This window comes from Penicillium expansum (assembly GCF_000769745.1).
Source record: "Penicillium expansum strain MD-8 chromosome Unknown contig378, whole genome shotgun sequence".
Classification (NCBI taxonomy): Eukaryota; Fungi; Ascomycota; class Eurotiomycetes; order Eurotiales; family Aspergillaceae; genus Penicillium; species Penicillium expansum.
In genome coordinates this window covers 59106-74168 of record NW_015971420.1, presented here as the reverse complement: position 1 = coordinate 74168, position 15063 = coordinate 59106, and the positions used below count along the sequence as shown (strand labels likewise).

At 49.8% G+C, this 15063-nt stretch overlaps 6 protein-coding genes across 6 annotated transcripts; 4 read left to right on the top strand and 2 right to left on the bottom strand.

Annotated features, from left to right (window-relative positions):
* Positions 1 to 143: 143 nt before the first annotated feature.
* PEX2_110150 (SLC26/SulP family anion transporter) lies at positions 144 to 2723 on the top strand (the record flags this gene model as incomplete). The annotated part of the gene is made up of 2 exons (XM_016748281.1): positions 144 to 599; positions 657 to 2723. The coding sequence occupies 2 exons, from the start codon at positions 144 to 146 to the stop codon at positions 2721 to 2723; spliced, it is 2523 nt and encodes an 840-aa protein (XP_016595123.1).
* Positions 2724 to 3733: 1010 nt separating this feature from the next.
* On the top strand, positions 3734 to 5378 carry PEX2_110140 (Major facilitator superfamily domain, general substrate transporter; the record flags this gene model as incomplete). The annotated part of the gene is made up of 4 exons (XM_016748280.1): positions 3734 to 4227; positions 4358 to 4612; positions 4703 to 5141; positions 5211 to 5378. 4 exons carry the CDS (start codon positions 3734 to 3736, stop codon positions 5376 to 5378), a joined length of 1356 nt encoding a protein of 451 aa, XP_016595122.1.
* A 398-nt stretch (positions 5379 to 5776) lies between these two features.
* PEX2_110130 (3-methyl-2-oxobutanoate hydroxymethyltransferase) lies at positions 5777 to 6764 on the top strand (the record flags this gene model as incomplete). Its single annotated transcript, XM_016748279.1, has 2 exons — positions 5777 to 6043; positions 6138 to 6764. The coding sequence occupies 2 exons, from the start codon at positions 5777 to 5779 to the stop codon at positions 6762 to 6764; spliced, it is 894 nt and encodes a 297-aa protein (XP_016595121.1).
* A 313-nt stretch (positions 6765 to 7077) lies between these two features.
* On the bottom strand, positions 7078 to 7673 carry PEX2_110120 (EMC6 family protein; the record flags this gene model as incomplete). The annotated part of the gene is made up of 2 exons (XM_016748278.1): positions 7078 to 7464; positions 7599 to 7673. The coding sequence occupies 2 exons, from the start codon at positions 7671 to 7673 to the stop codon at positions 7078 to 7080; spliced, it is 462 nt and encodes a 153-aa protein (XP_016595120.1).
* A 538-nt stretch (positions 7674 to 8211) lies between these two features.
* PEX2_110110 (RNA-binding protein VTS1) lies at positions 8212 to 10156 on the bottom strand (the record flags this gene model as incomplete). The annotated part of the gene is made up of 3 exons (XM_016748277.1): positions 8212 to 8268; positions 8328 to 9595; positions 9655 to 10156. The coding sequence occupies 3 exons, from the start codon at positions 10154 to 10156 to the stop codon at positions 8212 to 8214; spliced, it is 1827 nt and encodes a 608-aa protein (XP_016595119.1).
* Positions 10157 to 10939: 783 nt separating this feature from the next.
* PEX2_110100 (tetratricopeptide repeat protein) lies at positions 10940 to 14480 on the top strand (the record flags this gene model as incomplete). Its single annotated transcript, XM_016748276.1, has 5 exons — positions 10940 to 11322; positions 11373 to 12393; positions 12454 to 13267; positions 13321 to 13536; positions 13588 to 14480. 5 exons carry the CDS (start codon positions 10940 to 10942, stop codon positions 14478 to 14480), a joined length of 3327 nt encoding a protein of 1108 aa, XP_016595118.1.
* Between the last annotated feature and the right edge of the window lie 583 nt (positions 14481 to 15063).

Sequence of the window (15063 nt, the reverse complement as noted above, 5' to 3'; positions counted from 1 at the left end):
CTTTTTATATCCCTGATCATCACCACATTTCTGGGGAATCTATCTTTCCAAGTTTCCGTCAACACACTTCGTCCTTGTGGTGAAGCTTCGTTCAATCCCGGCTTTTGATATAGTCAACTCCGGTCTGTACAAGCATACTCATCATGTCCGAACACGGGGAGAAGACCAGTTCCAAGATTGGTCATTCCCTGGCCAAGGTCCTCGGTATCAAGCTCGCATACAGAGACCCTCTGGGTGCTACCGGTGAGGCCGTTACAAGAGGAGAATCGGCATTTTCCATGGGCACCGTCGACACATACTCATACAATGAGCCCGAGCCGACAAGCATCGACTGGATTCGCGAGACCACTCCTTCCGGAGCTCAAATAGGTAGATATCTCATCAGCTTGTTCCCTTTCCTTTCATGGATTGGCAACTACAACATGACATGGCTGTACGGTGACTTGGTTGCCGGTATCACCGTTGGAGCGGTCGTTGTGCCACAAGGTATGGCCTATGCTGAGCTGGCTGGACTGCCGGTCCAGTACGGTCTGTACTCCTCCTTCATGGGAGTTTTGATCTATTGGTTCTTTGCCACGTCAAAGGATATTACTATTGGAGTGAGTGATACTGCGACCGGTTGGAACCCAAGTGCCATTACTGACCTCATCTCATAGCCTGTGGCCGTCATGTCCACTCTTACCGGAACTATCGTGGCCAAGGTCCAGGATGAATACCCAGACTACCCTGCCCATTTGATTGCATCCTCCCTTGCTATCATTTGCGGTGCTATTGTTCTAGTGATGGGTCTTCTGCGCATCGGATTCATTGTCGATTTCATTCCTCTCCCCGCTATTTCGGCCTTCATGACCGGCTCCGCTATCAATATCTGCGCGGGACAAGTTCCAACCATGTTGGGTGAATCAGCCAAATTTAGTACGCGCGGTGCCACCTACATGGTCATTATCAACACTCTCAAACACCTCCCTAGTTCGAAGTTGGATGCTGCTATGGGTGTCACTGCCTGTGCAATGCTGTACATGATTCGCTCAGGATGCACTTACGCCGCGAAGAAGCAGCCCGCTAGGGCCAAGACTTGGTTCTTCATCTCGACTCTTCGAACTGTGTTTGTGATCTTGTTCTACACTATGATTAGTGCCGCCACGAACTTGCACCGCAGGAAGCACCCGGCATTTAAGCTCCTCGGGACAGTCCCTCGAGGATTCCAACAGGCCGACGTGCCCACTATGGATTCCAAGATCATCAAAGCCTATATTGGCGAGCTTCCGGCTGCCGTCATCGTTCTTCTGATTGAGCACATTGCCATTTCCAAATCTTTCGGCCGTGTGAACAACTACACTATCGATCCCTCTCAGGAATTCGTGGCTATTGGTGTGAGTAACCTGCTCGGGCCTTTCCTCGGTGGCTACCCCGCGACTGGATCTTTCTCCCGGACAGCTATCAAGTCTAAAGCTGGAGTGCGCACACCCCTTGCTGGTGTCATTACCGCGGTCGTGGTGCTCTTGGCTATCTATGCCCTGCCCGCTGTCTTCTTCTTCATCCCTAAGGCTTCTCTGGCTGGTATCATTATCCACGCTGTCGGTGATCTGATCACTCCCCCGAACACTGTTTACCAGTTTTGGCGTGTGTCTCCGCTTGATGCGATTATTTTCTTCATTGGTGTCATTGTCACTGTTTTCAGTTCCATTGAAAATGGTATCTACTGCACAGTCTGTGTGTCGGTTGCAGTCCTCCTTTTCCGTGTGGCCAAGGCCCGCGGTCAGTTCTTGGGCCGTGTCACTATCCATTCTGTTGTCGGAGACCACCTGTTGGACGGGGAGGGAAAGTACGGATCGTTCGGAACTAACAAGACTCCCTCCGACGACGAGGACCGCCACCACCGCACTATCTTCCTTCCCCTTAACCACACTGATGGCTCCAACCCTGACATCGAAGTGGAGCAGCCCCTTCCTGGTATCTTCATCTACCGCTTTGCCGAAGGCTTCAATTACCCCAATGCCAATCACTACACCGATTCCCTGGTTCAAACCATATTCAAGAGCACCCGCCGAACGAACCCGAATGCCTACAGCAACCGCGGTGAACGTCCATGGAACGACGCTGGTCCCCGCCGCGGCAAGGAAGGCAGCGACGACGATTCACACTTGCCCCTTCTCCAAGCCGTCATTCTGGACTTCTCATCCGTGAACAATGTCGACGTAACCTCAATTCAGAACCTGATCGACGTCCGCAACCAGCTGGACAGGTACGCTTCCCCCCGCACCGTGCAATGGCACTTCGCACACATCAACAACCGCTGGACAAAGCGCGGCCTGGCTGCCGCAGGCTTCGGTTACCCGACCCCCGTCGCTCGCGACGGCTTCCACCGGTGGAAGCCCATCTTCAGCGTGGCCGAGATCGAAGGCAACGCCTCCGCCGCCGCCCACGCTGAAATGATTGCCAACCAACAAGAACACAAGAACGCGGATATCGAATCCGGCCTCAAGTCTGATTCCAACACCGTCACGTTGGAGACTAACGGCATTGAGACCGCCTCTGAGAGCTCCGAGGCCGTCCGCGAGGACAAGTTCAATCGCGATATCACGGACAGCAAGGCGTACCAGCGCCGTCCTAAGGTTGCGCTCGTGCAGGGCATGAACCGGCCTTTCTTCCACATCGACTTGACCAGCGCTCTTCAAAGCGCTGTTGCCAATTCCTCGGACGTGATCCCACACATTGAGTGATTCGTCTTTTTGTTTATGTGTTTCATCTCTTCGCTTTGCACTGCATCTCCTGCTTGCTACATGTCTGCATCGATCAGTTGTTCCTCCCTGGCTTGGAGTCTGATCTGATATACCCCCCCGATTATGACCTGTTAATATCGTGTTTGCTCTTGTCATTTTCGTTACCCTCTATACTTTTGTCACTTAGCACTGTCTATATTGGATGTATTCCATGGCACTGACTGTGGACATCTTGTTGTTGTGATATATTCTTTCGGCACTATTCCCTTGGTTCGCGTGTGTTGGTTTATTTGGTCTGGGTCTTGTTTATTGGCCCTTTTGGGTCTGGGAAGAAACGGATTGTTTGGAATGGACTTGGCTCCTTGATTTTTACTAGGGAGATACTTACCCCTTTTTGCTTACATATCTTGGATAGACCTCGCTTGGTAAATATATTCCACCTTATCATTTTAAAAATGTTCTCCTGTGTAGTCCCTTAGCAGACCTCCGCGTAACCCATCATTAGTAAACCGGCCTTCAGATCCGCCCCAGTGTCCAGGTGCCAGATATCTGATTGATAATCGATCATCCCCAACCACGCCCTGTTACATATTATTAGCGATCTCCACTTCCCCCGAGTCTAACCGCGCAACCGCGACCTGATCCACATATCAGCACAATTCTAAGCTCTGCCATGTCTTCGTCTAAATATTTCCAAGAGCTAGTCGAGCTCAGCGAAAGCTTTAATTGATACAACTTTCAAGATATACAATAATCAACGAGTTCCAAGGTTAAAATAGTTACTAGTAACATAATGACCTCGGAAGTCAAGATAATTTCCTATTCCAGATTAGCGCCTTCCGAAAACATCCATGATGTACTCCATATACCGCGGGTATATAGTTTTTTAATGAAGTTTCTTCGGCGAAAGGCTTGCCCAGGTGGATCCATGGCATTTCTCAATAATATTTAGATTTTTGAAACATTTCTTCTCTCTCCTACATCTCTCAAAGGAGATACACTACACCAAGATGGCCAATCCCCAATCAACAAGCACCGGAATCTCCCTCCAAGACCTAAATACAAATCTAGGAGAAAGGCCCGCACGAGCAACCCAAAATGACCTCTCATCAACCCCCACGGAATTGGACATAATGCAACAATCCCTGCTAGCAGACTCACAAGTCCCAGACGGCGGCGAAGCCTGGGTCGTGATATCAGGTTGCGCAGTGGTAACATGGTGGTTCATCGGAACATCCTACTGCTGGGGAATTCTACAAGCCGCGCTCGTCAAAGAAGGTGTATCATCATCGTCAACACTAGCATTCGTCGGATCTCTCGCAACAGCATGTATCTCCTTCCTGGGCATTCTGAACGCGCGCATTATCCGCAAACTCGGGACGCGCATATCGGCCATGGTGGGTGTCTTCTTTCTCGGTCTTGGGGAGGTGCTGAGTGGGTTCTCGGCTATGAATATTGGGGGGTTGTTTGCTACGGCTGGGATTGTTATGGGTATTGGAATAAGGTGAGATTGATCCAGTTTGGAGCTTCTTGTTTCCGTGTATAGTATACGTGGATGCTGGATATATGCTATATGCCAGAACCCATAGTTGGAAGACTTCACTGCACTGTTACTCTTACTGACCAGGGTACAGTCTCTGCTTTATGGTCGTATCCGTCACGCCGGCTCAGTATTTCCGAGCGAAGCGCGGCATCGCGAATGGCATCGTCTATGCAGCGGGTGGACTCGGTGGTGCTGTGATTAGCTTCGTGATGAATGCGCTCCTCGAGCGCGTGGGTGTGCAGTGGACGTTCCGGATCATCGGGTTTGCTACTTGGGCTACGGGCTTGCCGGCTGCTTATTTGATCAAACAGCGGGTTCCGATTCCGCCTTCGGCTTTTGTGGATTGGTACGTTATATTACTATATTCCTTCATTACTCTATTGTTTTAGGGTTGTTATACTATCATTATTGATCCCTAGACTAACACCTTCTACAGGCGTCTATTCCGCGACATCCGGTTTGTCCTCCTCTTCGCAATGGGTGCAATCGCGACATTCCCCCTCCTAGTCCCACCCTTCTTCCTACCACTCTTCACAGCTTCACTGGGAATGTCATCCGGCACGGGAGCGGGTATTGTGGCAGCATTCAATTTCTCCTCTGCGCTGGGGAGATTGCTTTGTGGACTGTGCAGTGATTTCGTCGGACCGCTAAATACGCTGTTTATTTCTCTTCTGTTGAGTGCACTGAGCATGTTGATTATCTGGCCTATCTCGACTTCGCTGGGGCCGCTGGTCGTCTTTGTTATTGTCAATGGTATGGCGAATGGGGGCTTCTTTTCAACTATGCCTACTGTTGTCGGAAATACGTTTGGCTCGGCCAGGGTGTCTGTTGTTATGGGGATGGTTGTGACGGGCTGGGCTGGCGGTTATTTGCTTGTAAGTTGACCGGCCATGGTTGCCGATGCGGTTCTATATACGAGCATGTGGTACTAACCATGGATACAGGGTGCGCCCATTGCTGGGTTTATCCTTGATGCTGCTGGCGGGGAGAGTAAGGGGATCACGGGTTACCGTCCGGCTATTGTTTATGCTGGTTCAATGGCTCTAGTTGCTTCTATAATTGGGCTTTCTATTCGGTTAAAGACGGATAAGAAGCTACTCAAGAAGCTCTAGGATCAGGTGGGTATGCCTGGGAAAAGCCAATAGTGCATGGTGTTGGCATGTACCACATTGTAAAATAATATAATTAAATAAATAAATAGACAAATAGAGACAATAGAGAAAAGAGGAGTTACAAGCGAGGCATATAGATGGCCGAGGTACAACGGAGCCCCATAGTTCCAAGTACTGCGAACTACGCCGCATCCCCCAGAACGTCACTGTTTTTCATCAATTCATATTCGGCTCCCTTTCCCTTCTACAGGTATCAATTAAAAGTTATTCAATTCAAAATGACTCTGAAAGCAATGAATTGCCTGACACGCCCAGTACTGCACCTCAAAAGTGTGGCTATTCCTCCACGAGTATCACCAATCAAATCATGCATCGCGCAATATAGCTCCCACTCACCAATGGGCTCAACAACCGCTAGCACACGCAAAAAAGTAACAATTCAAACAATTCAAAACCTCTACAAAAAGAATGAACCCATCACAGTCCTTACAGCATCCGATTTCCCTAGCGGCCATGTCGCCGACACAGCCGGCATGGAGATCGTGCTTGTAGGCGACAGTCTCGCAATGGTCGCAATGGGCATGGAAGATACGAACGAAGTGACAATGGACGAGATGCTTCTCCATTGCCGGAGTGTGAACCGCGCTGTCAAGAGTGCCTTTACAGTGAGTAACTATTACATGCATTGCCCATCCAAATACATACTATACACACACCCCACCAAAACACATCAAGCTTCATCATCTCACAACCACATAGATCGCAGACCTACCAATGGGCTCATACGAAACAACCCCAGAAAAAGCCCTTACATCTGCAATCCGGATGGTAAAAGAAGGCGGCATGAAAGGCGTGAAACTCGAAGGCGGCGCAGAGATGGCATCTACAATCCGCAAGATCTCCCAAGCGGGGATCCCAGTCATGGCGCACATCGGACTAACACCGCAGCGACAGCACTCGCTCGGCGGGTTCCGGGTACAGGGCAAGTCAGCCGCGGGCGCGGTGAAACTTCTGCGTGATGCATTGGCTGTGCAGAAGGCCGGTGCTTGTATGGTCCTTATTGAGGCTGTGCCGCCTGAGATTGCGGAGATTGTTACGCGGCGGCTCAGCGTGCCGACTATTGGGATTGGGTCTGGGAATGGGTGTTCTGGACAGGTTCTTGTGCAGGTCGATATGTTGGGGAATTTCCCCGAAGGGAGGTTTTTGCCTAAGTTTGTTAAGACTTATGCGGATGTCTGGGGGGAGGCGAGGAGGGGGGTTGAGGCTTATAGGGAGGAGGTTAAGAGTAGGGCTTTTCCATCGGTTGAGTATACTTATTCTGTTTCTAAGGAGGTTTTGGAGGAGTTTGAGAAGGTTGTTGATGAGGTTGTGGGTGAGAAGGAGTAATAAATTAGCGAATGGTGTATTTTTGGGTCTTTAGTTGCTTTTCGACAATCTGTACATACGCTGAACCTATGCCATAGTCTTGACCTTTGATGTCTGCCTAGCAACTTAATATTCCAAGTGAGATTTCAACCTGCGAATATGTTCTAGGGTATACCGAGATAGGAAACCATCTCGAAAAAAGCCCCTAGGTATCAATTAACATGCAACAATTCAATTCGTACAGAGCATATACAACCCCCTAATAACCCCCAACAAGTCCACACCTAGCTTTTAAATAGAATCCAAGATCCTACCAGCCGATATATATTTCTTTTCACCTCAAAACACCCCCAACACCGGCCCAGCCAAGCACAAACCCACTAAGCGCCTCACTCATAACACCGCCACCAAACCAAACATCCCTCCAAGCACCCTTGCGGAGAATCTTCCTGGGACCAGCCTTTCCACCAAGCTGCATGCGCACAGCCTTGCTCTTCTCATCCATCTCAATAGAACCCTCGACCTCGCCAGGGTTACTGCCAGGGAAGAAAGAGCCTGCGCCTGCACCACCGGAGCGGTGGATCAGAACTGCATGGAAGAGTCCTGATACCAGGATCGTGCCGAGGAAGTAGAAGGCGAAGCCGTAGCCTGATTGCAGGGCTAGGATTCCGGCGGATAGACCGAGGAGGAAGGAGGTTAGGCTGTGGAGGGAGGAGAGGACCTATTTTCCGTTGTTAGTTTGTGGTATTATAATGTAGGATGCATATGCGGATATGATATTGGTGTAGGAGATATGGAGGTGCATGTGGTGGATAGGGGTGGTTGGATGGGATGTGGGATGTGGGAAAGTCATACGCGGTTGTTGTGCTGGACGGCCTCGGGTACGAGAGGGGTGATTAGCAGGGAGAGTTCCTGCTTTGTTGGTGCCATCTTGGCTACTTTGATGTCTTTTTATTCCCGATGTTGGATTTGAGAGGTCGAGCTATGGCTCTCGGTGTTCGTTGCCGGTGCTGATAACGTCTCACGCGGATGATTGCTGGGTTTGACCAAGTTTGCAGGACTGTTGCTCTTCAATGGCGATAAAATTGTTGAGCCAGGAGATATTCTCGTGGAGGGGTGGTCACAGCAGCTTTCGGCTCGAACAGATGGAGGTCGGAGGTGGCTGCGAGTTTCTAGAAGTGCACGGGCCACTTGGCCTTCCAGCTGCCAAAATGATATTCCAATGCTTCAGACTGGTATATTACACTACATTCACGAGTACAAGACTATTTAGGAGAGTACTTAACGTAAAATCAATCATGTTCATATCTACTATTAACCCGAATCCAATGTTCAATAATCCCGAGCCTTTCTCATGAATACGTTCACATCACAGCGTTTGATACATTTGTCTTCGATTATGCTGCAAACATAGCAGAAAGAAAATGCCAGTTCCATGATGTCGCTGACTTTAAATTCAAATATCACATTAAACCAGATTTTCGAATTTACCATCGACGCGGGCCTCCTTGACCTGCTCAAAGACCTGATGAAAAGGTTAGTGGATGATCAGAATTATAAATCAAGCAATCAAGCAACGCTTACCTTTAGCATCTTGTTGCGTGCACCCAAAGCGTTGACACCGCGATCTTCCAGGGCCTTGTCGTCCAAGTCGACTAGTTCCGTCCACTGCAGATCCTTCAGGTTGTCGGTATACTTGTGCAGCCTGAGGGATCGCAGCCAGCTGGGGATATCCTTCAGAAGAGCCGGGTCTGTGGGGTCCTCGGGCGGCTTCGAGCTGCCACGGCGACCCCGCGGAGAGCGGCCTCGCGTAACCTCCGAGTGATCTGACAGGTAGCCTTCACTACCCAGACCAAACTGCCCAATGTTCAAAGAGCCCAATCCATTGCCCATAAGAGGGTTGTTAGGATCATATGCAGCCAGGAACCCATTGTTCTGCGGTGAGGTGAAGCCCATCGGGGTCAAGCCACCACCGTGCATAGCAATGCCGGGCGATGTTGGGCGAGACCGTCTACCGGCCATAGCCGCCTGTTGCTGAGCCTGCAGAGCTGCCAGCTGCTGAGTATTGAGAAGCTGACCAGCCACCAAGTGTTGTCCACCCAGGCCTGGGCTAGCCAAGCCCTGGGAGAGCATCGGGTTTCCATGAGAGTTCTTGCCCTGGCCATCATTGGAGCGAGCACGGCGGTACTTGCGCGCGTCATCCAGAGCAATGCGGTTATTCACCGTCGACAAAGCTGCCAGCTTCATTGCCGTGGCATTGGCCACCATATCCGCGTGGGTATTGGGGTTCTGGTGCGATTGTTGACCAAAAGTCGCAGTCATCGGAGTGTTGGTCATCGACGCCCAGCTGTGGTTGCCAACATTGTATGGCGAAAGCAGAGGGGGCTCAATATCGGGAGCGGGAATATTGGCGGTCTGAGGGAGAGGCGAGCGCATGCCAGAGGGCTGGCTGAACTGGCCCATAGGCTGGTGTCCGGAGGATGACTTAGGCCGAGCGATCGGAGGCTGCGTGTCTGAAACGCCACGCTGAGCCCACGGAGAGCCAGGCTGTTGGCCTAGGCCGTCCGAATTGTTGTCAGGCGCCGAGATGGTGGGGGCCACGAAAGAGGCACGATCGAAGACTGCGCTATTGCGGTTCGACGGAGGCGCGTTGCCAGTTTGCTGGGTGAATTCCGCCTTCTTCTTCGCAATTGCCGCGGCAGCATCCGGGAACATCGCGTTGATGGTAGAAGGGTCGAGGACAGAGTTGCGCTTCGCGCCAGGGGATGGCGGAGGTCGTCCGAGGGAGTTCCGGGAGGAAGTGTCCATATTAAGCTTCGACATAGCATCGCTCAGGCGGCTGGACATGGCATCTACACGACGAAAAGTAGGTTAGTTACATCCCAAAGGTGATTTGGACAATTTATCATACCCTTTTCGCCAAAGTTGGCAGGGGAGAGCAGGCCGGACATCGGGTGACCCTGAGACATTTGCTGCAGGACTTGGATGAAGAACCGGATCTGCACCTGAGTGGTCTGCTGCAGCAAGGCATATAGGGCCGCGGTTCTCTCGGCTTCGCTCAGAACACGGAACCATTGCTCGATGGCACTGAGTTCATCTTTAAAGTCCTGATCAAGCGTGGCAGCTGCCATTTCTTCCAATGTAGTTTCGTACTGATCAATGTCCGCAAGCCATTGTTGAGCGGCACGGTCCAAAGCATCCTCCGTCGCATTCTGACCTTGGGTTTGTTGGTTGAAAAAGACCTCCGATGATGGACGGATGCTTCGGGCGGACAGCGGCGAAGGAAACCCGGACATGTCTGCCGACGCCCGCAGCTGGTGCGATCCGAGGTTTCGCGATGAGGATGGAGGACGGAGGGTTGAATTTGATGCTTCAGGAGTGCTGTTGCGATTGCCAATGATATGACTGGCCATGGTTTAAGGCGACGTGTTGGGAAGATGACTAGTAAATACAGTGGGGGAAATGATTACTGCAAAACACCTGCAGGACCTGCTGAGTTTGCGTAACAAATAAAATCAAAAATCCTTGGAACCAGGATCCAGGCTAAGATCCTAAGGTATCAGATGACGCTGAAAATATCCAGATCTCTCGTTCAGACGATGGCACAGACCAGTCCAGTGGGCTGCACCTCGGAGATTTGAGATCGAAAAATTAAGGCCTGGAACGAAAGGAAATTGAGACTTGAAGCAATAGTGTGTCAAACACAGTCAAGCCGAGTCCCAAAGAAAGAGGAAAAGGAAAGGAAAAGGGAGGGGAAGAGAAGAGGTTAGGTGGAGAGAGAGAGAGAGGAAGAGGAAGAGGGAAGTTGGGGATTGAAGAAGTTTGGTGAAGAGGCTTTTCTGTTTCAGGCAGATCACGGGTTCACCGAGGAGAACCTCAGGGTCAACATTCTTTTTCTTGACTTCTCCATATCTCTGCTTTTTAACTCTGGTCTTTCTTCTATTTTCATTTCTTTCCTCGCAATTCTGCTATTGGGCAAATCTGAATATTTTCTTCAGCCCTGGTGGAGACAGTTACTATGAATATCTGCCGAGCCCAGACCTGAAACCCTTTCCTAGATTCAGTGCACTCCAACTAAATTGGATTGATAATGAACTCCTTAGTGATCCACATTTTTGATGATTGACTTAAGCTATATCTTTTATCAATAGTGGAAAACACTTTCTATTGAACTTTGAACCAAACCATCAGTGGTCATGAGTTCCCAACATTACCCGGACGGGATTCCTCTGGATGAGGAAACACAAGAGGGAGAGTCAGCATATCCGGATATCAATGAGACTGTTCATTATCCATGGCAAAATGATCAATCTTTTGACGTCGGGGAAATGCTCGCCTCGGTGATTGATCCTCGTTTGTTTGGGGACCAAAACCCACAAACTCAACCCCAAAGCATCAATCAATATCCTCAAGATCCTAACTATGGCCAAGGCGAAGTCGAAGAAGAGCAAGAGGTTGATGACTTCTACCCGGATGAATATGATAGTCAAGGGTATCCCCCAGTGTCGTATCCTCCCGTGCCTGGGGAGGGGTCCGTGTCGGACGAGGACTTTGCCCTATCCGGAGACGAGAGCGAGAGGTATGTATGCTAAGACACCACATGCCTGACTTTAGTTGACACAACATTAGTGAGTCTGAGGAAGACGAACCAGCGGAGGATGATGACGATGATCGTTCAGGCGCCAGCAGGCGCCGCCGTCGTGGAGGTGGACGCTTTTCTGGAAGATATGGCGCTCGCGGTGGAAAGGGCATCAAAAGAGGACCACGCAAACCGCTAGAGCCCAGTCCAGAATTTAAACATCTTCATTCGGGGGCTACCTCTGCCTTCATCGATGGAGACTACGACCGAGCCATTGATCTAGTGATGCAAGCGATTCAAATTAATCCTGAGATGTTTGCTGCTCATTCTTTGCTCTCGGAAATCTTCCTCGCACAAGGAGAAAATGATAAAGCCCTAGCAGCTCTATTCAACGGAGCTCATACACGACCAAAAGATCCCGGTGTCTGGATCAAAGTTGCTCGGCTCATCTTGGATCGCGCCGGAGAGAATCGACAGTCCGCATTGCATGATGTTGCTTACTGTTACAGCCGCATCCTCGAGGTCAGCCCCACCAACACCAACATTCGGTTCCAGAGAGCAGCGATCTATCGTGAACTAGGTCACAATGGCCGAGCCGCAGCTGAGTATGAGAGACTACTCAAGGACTGCCCACACAGTGCTAGAGCACTGCGCCATCTTGCAGAGACGTACATCGATCTCAATGACGTACAAAAAGCCGCAGATTATTATGCGGACAGCATTGACCACTACCTATCTCTCAGCCCTGAGGACTCTGAGTTCACTTGGTCGGATCTCAATATCTATGTTGAGCTTTTTGGTTATCTCAATCAACCCGAAGAAGGACTCATCTCTTTGAAAATACTTGCACGTTGGCTTCTAGGTCGCGGAGAAGACTCAGTGTGGGACGGCCACGAGGATGACGACAGAGAATGGGACGCCGATGATTCGCCTCGGCGCATCAAAACTGATGGTTTTCTACCGGGTCAGTGGCCTCGAGAGTCGTATGGGCTTGGTCTTCCGCTAGAGCTACGTATAAAGATGGGTGTTTTCCGCCTGAAATTGGGCGACAAGCATCACGACGAGGCATTGGTGAGTTTGATCCCGGATAATGATAATGCTTGAATAGGAGTACTGACAAAATAAAATCAGCATCACTTTGAATGGCTTAACCCAGAAGACGATTCCGAAGGTGCCCGGATCTTCGACTATGGTGATCTTTTTAGGGAAGTGGCAGATGCTTTAAAACAAGGCGGTCTCTTCGAGGAAGCACTCCGATACTATACGCCCATCCAGCAGACCGCTGAACACGCCGATATCAGCTTCTTCATGGCCATGGCTGATTGCTGTATGCAGCTGGGCAAGATGGAAGATGCTGAAAGCTGCTATCTACTCGTCGCTGAACACGATGCTAGTCATATGGAGTCGAGAGTACTACTAGCTAAGCTCTATGAAAGTCTCGGGATGAGCGAACAGGCTATGAAGTATGTTGGCGAGGCAGTCCTGATCGGCCGGCAGGAAAATCGCAGCCGGGGAAGAAGAAAAGACACCAGACTTGAGCAGCTTGCCATAGAGTTCAAGATGGCTGGATCAGAACCCCTCCGGTCAATTGCGCCCAAACCGACACCGGCAGCAACACTTATGAATGCGGCTCCTTTGGCTCCTGGCAAAGGACGGGTGCAAGCTGGCGAAGGTACTCGGACCGATGATATTCAATTCTTGTATTCCAAGTTATTGGAGTTGAATCCCCAAGTGAAAGACGGTGTCCCTGTAGCCATTGAAGATTGGCTGGACATTGCTGATGCTTTATTACGAGACTTCCGGAATAATCGGGCATTCTATCCGATGGATCGAAGTATTGCTTTTAGGGGATATTCGACTGGTGCAAAATCCAAGAACCAGACCAAAAACGGCACAATGATGGATGAAATGCAGCAAATGGCGGGCCGTCTTCAAGAAACCTTGGGTATGAAACCCCTATCAATCCAACAATATACACCATGCTAATGCTATAAATAGGAGATGTCTCAGAGGAGCCCTTGCAGGGCGCCATTCCCACTGACTACCATGGAATACCATTTGATGAGTGGCTTGACATATTCCTGCAGTATGCTCTGCTTGTAGCAGAACAAGGCGAGCCAGAAGAAGCTTATGAGACCCTTGATTCTGCGGCGATTGCAAGCATCTGGTTGCACTCTAAGCCCAAGTCGCGATTGATTCATGTTTGCTGGTTCAGTGAGTTCGTTTAATTCATTCAAAGGCGATTATCTACTAACAACTTAATAGCATGCGCTCTCCGCGCACGAGACGAAGAGACATTGGCCAATGAAGCCCGCTGGTTTATCAAAGAATACCAGTTTGTCACCGACACTTATCGACTTTTCTCTATGCTGGGTCACCTATGTGGCGACCCTCACCGATCCCTTTTCCATTCCTCCGGAAACATGAAATTCATGCTTCGCCAAATCAAGGCCATAGACTTTACCATGCCACAAGATACCCCTCGACCCATCCGGCATTCTGTCTGGAAAGAGCGCGCCACTCTATCCACACGGGATGAAGCCGGTGAGCCCATCACCGCGAAATCGTTAGACATCGCTCTTCTTGTGCTCTATGGCCACATGCTATACTCCGGAAACAGTTTCTACCCCGCGCTGAACTATTTCTTCCGAGCATACGCCATAGATGACCAAAACCCGGCCGTTCTCCTCTCCATCGCACTCTCCTTCATCCACCACTCTCTCAAACGACAATCTGAGAATCGTCACTACCTCATCATGCAAGGACTTTCCTTCATGCATGAATACCGGCTGGTTCGGGAGAAGCCGGGGACTCTTCTTCCCGAAAAACAGGAGATGGAATTCAATTTCGCTCGTGTTTGGCACTCGCTTGGTCTGGCCCACCTTGCTATCGAAGGGTACGACCGGGTGTTGAAACTCGGCGAGCAGATTCAGGAACAGGCCAAACAAAAATCTCTTCAAAAACCGACATCTGCATCAGATGGTGCTGATGTGGTTATGAGCGATGATGGCAAACCCCAGGAGACTTCATCACCCACTAGCCAGCTTTTCGTTGAAGATTTCTCGCGCGAGGCTGCTTATGCTCTGCAGTGTATTCATGTTCTCAGCGGCAATGCAGGGACGGCGAAGGCTGTTACAGAAAAATGGCTTGTCATTTGATAACAGTTCATGCTTCTGAAGTGGTCTGCTTTTCAGTCTATTGCAAACTGAACTTCATTTTGTAATGTGTATCATATGAATTGGAACTTCAAAATCAAGACTATCAAGTTTATTTACAAGCTGTTTCCCTTGAACTCCTTTTGAATCAATGGGATAGGTCTTGATGTAACAAAGAAATTGACGTGTGTTGTGTGTTGCAGTTGGAACACTTCGGACAGAAATCTTGAAATGCATCCATCCAGTACTTGTGCTTCATCCAACGCATCCACAATGATGTAGACTTTTGAAAATAAGGTCGTCAACAACCATGGCGGTCATGGTTATTTTTCCTGCTCCTGGAATACCTGAGCAAAATAACGTCTGCTTGGAAGTGCTTCGCCAATTTTTTTACGGGCCCGACTATAAGAACCACTTGCCAGTTCCTAACTGTTTCATTTTCATAAAGTGGCTCTGTTCATGACCGCAATTGATTGGTGAAAGCCAATTCAGAAGTTCCAGGTCTTCTTTTCTTTCAAATTTGGAGCTCATTTTTGAACTTGAGCTTCTGTTCTACCAATAGTACGGTCGATTAACATCCTTATCA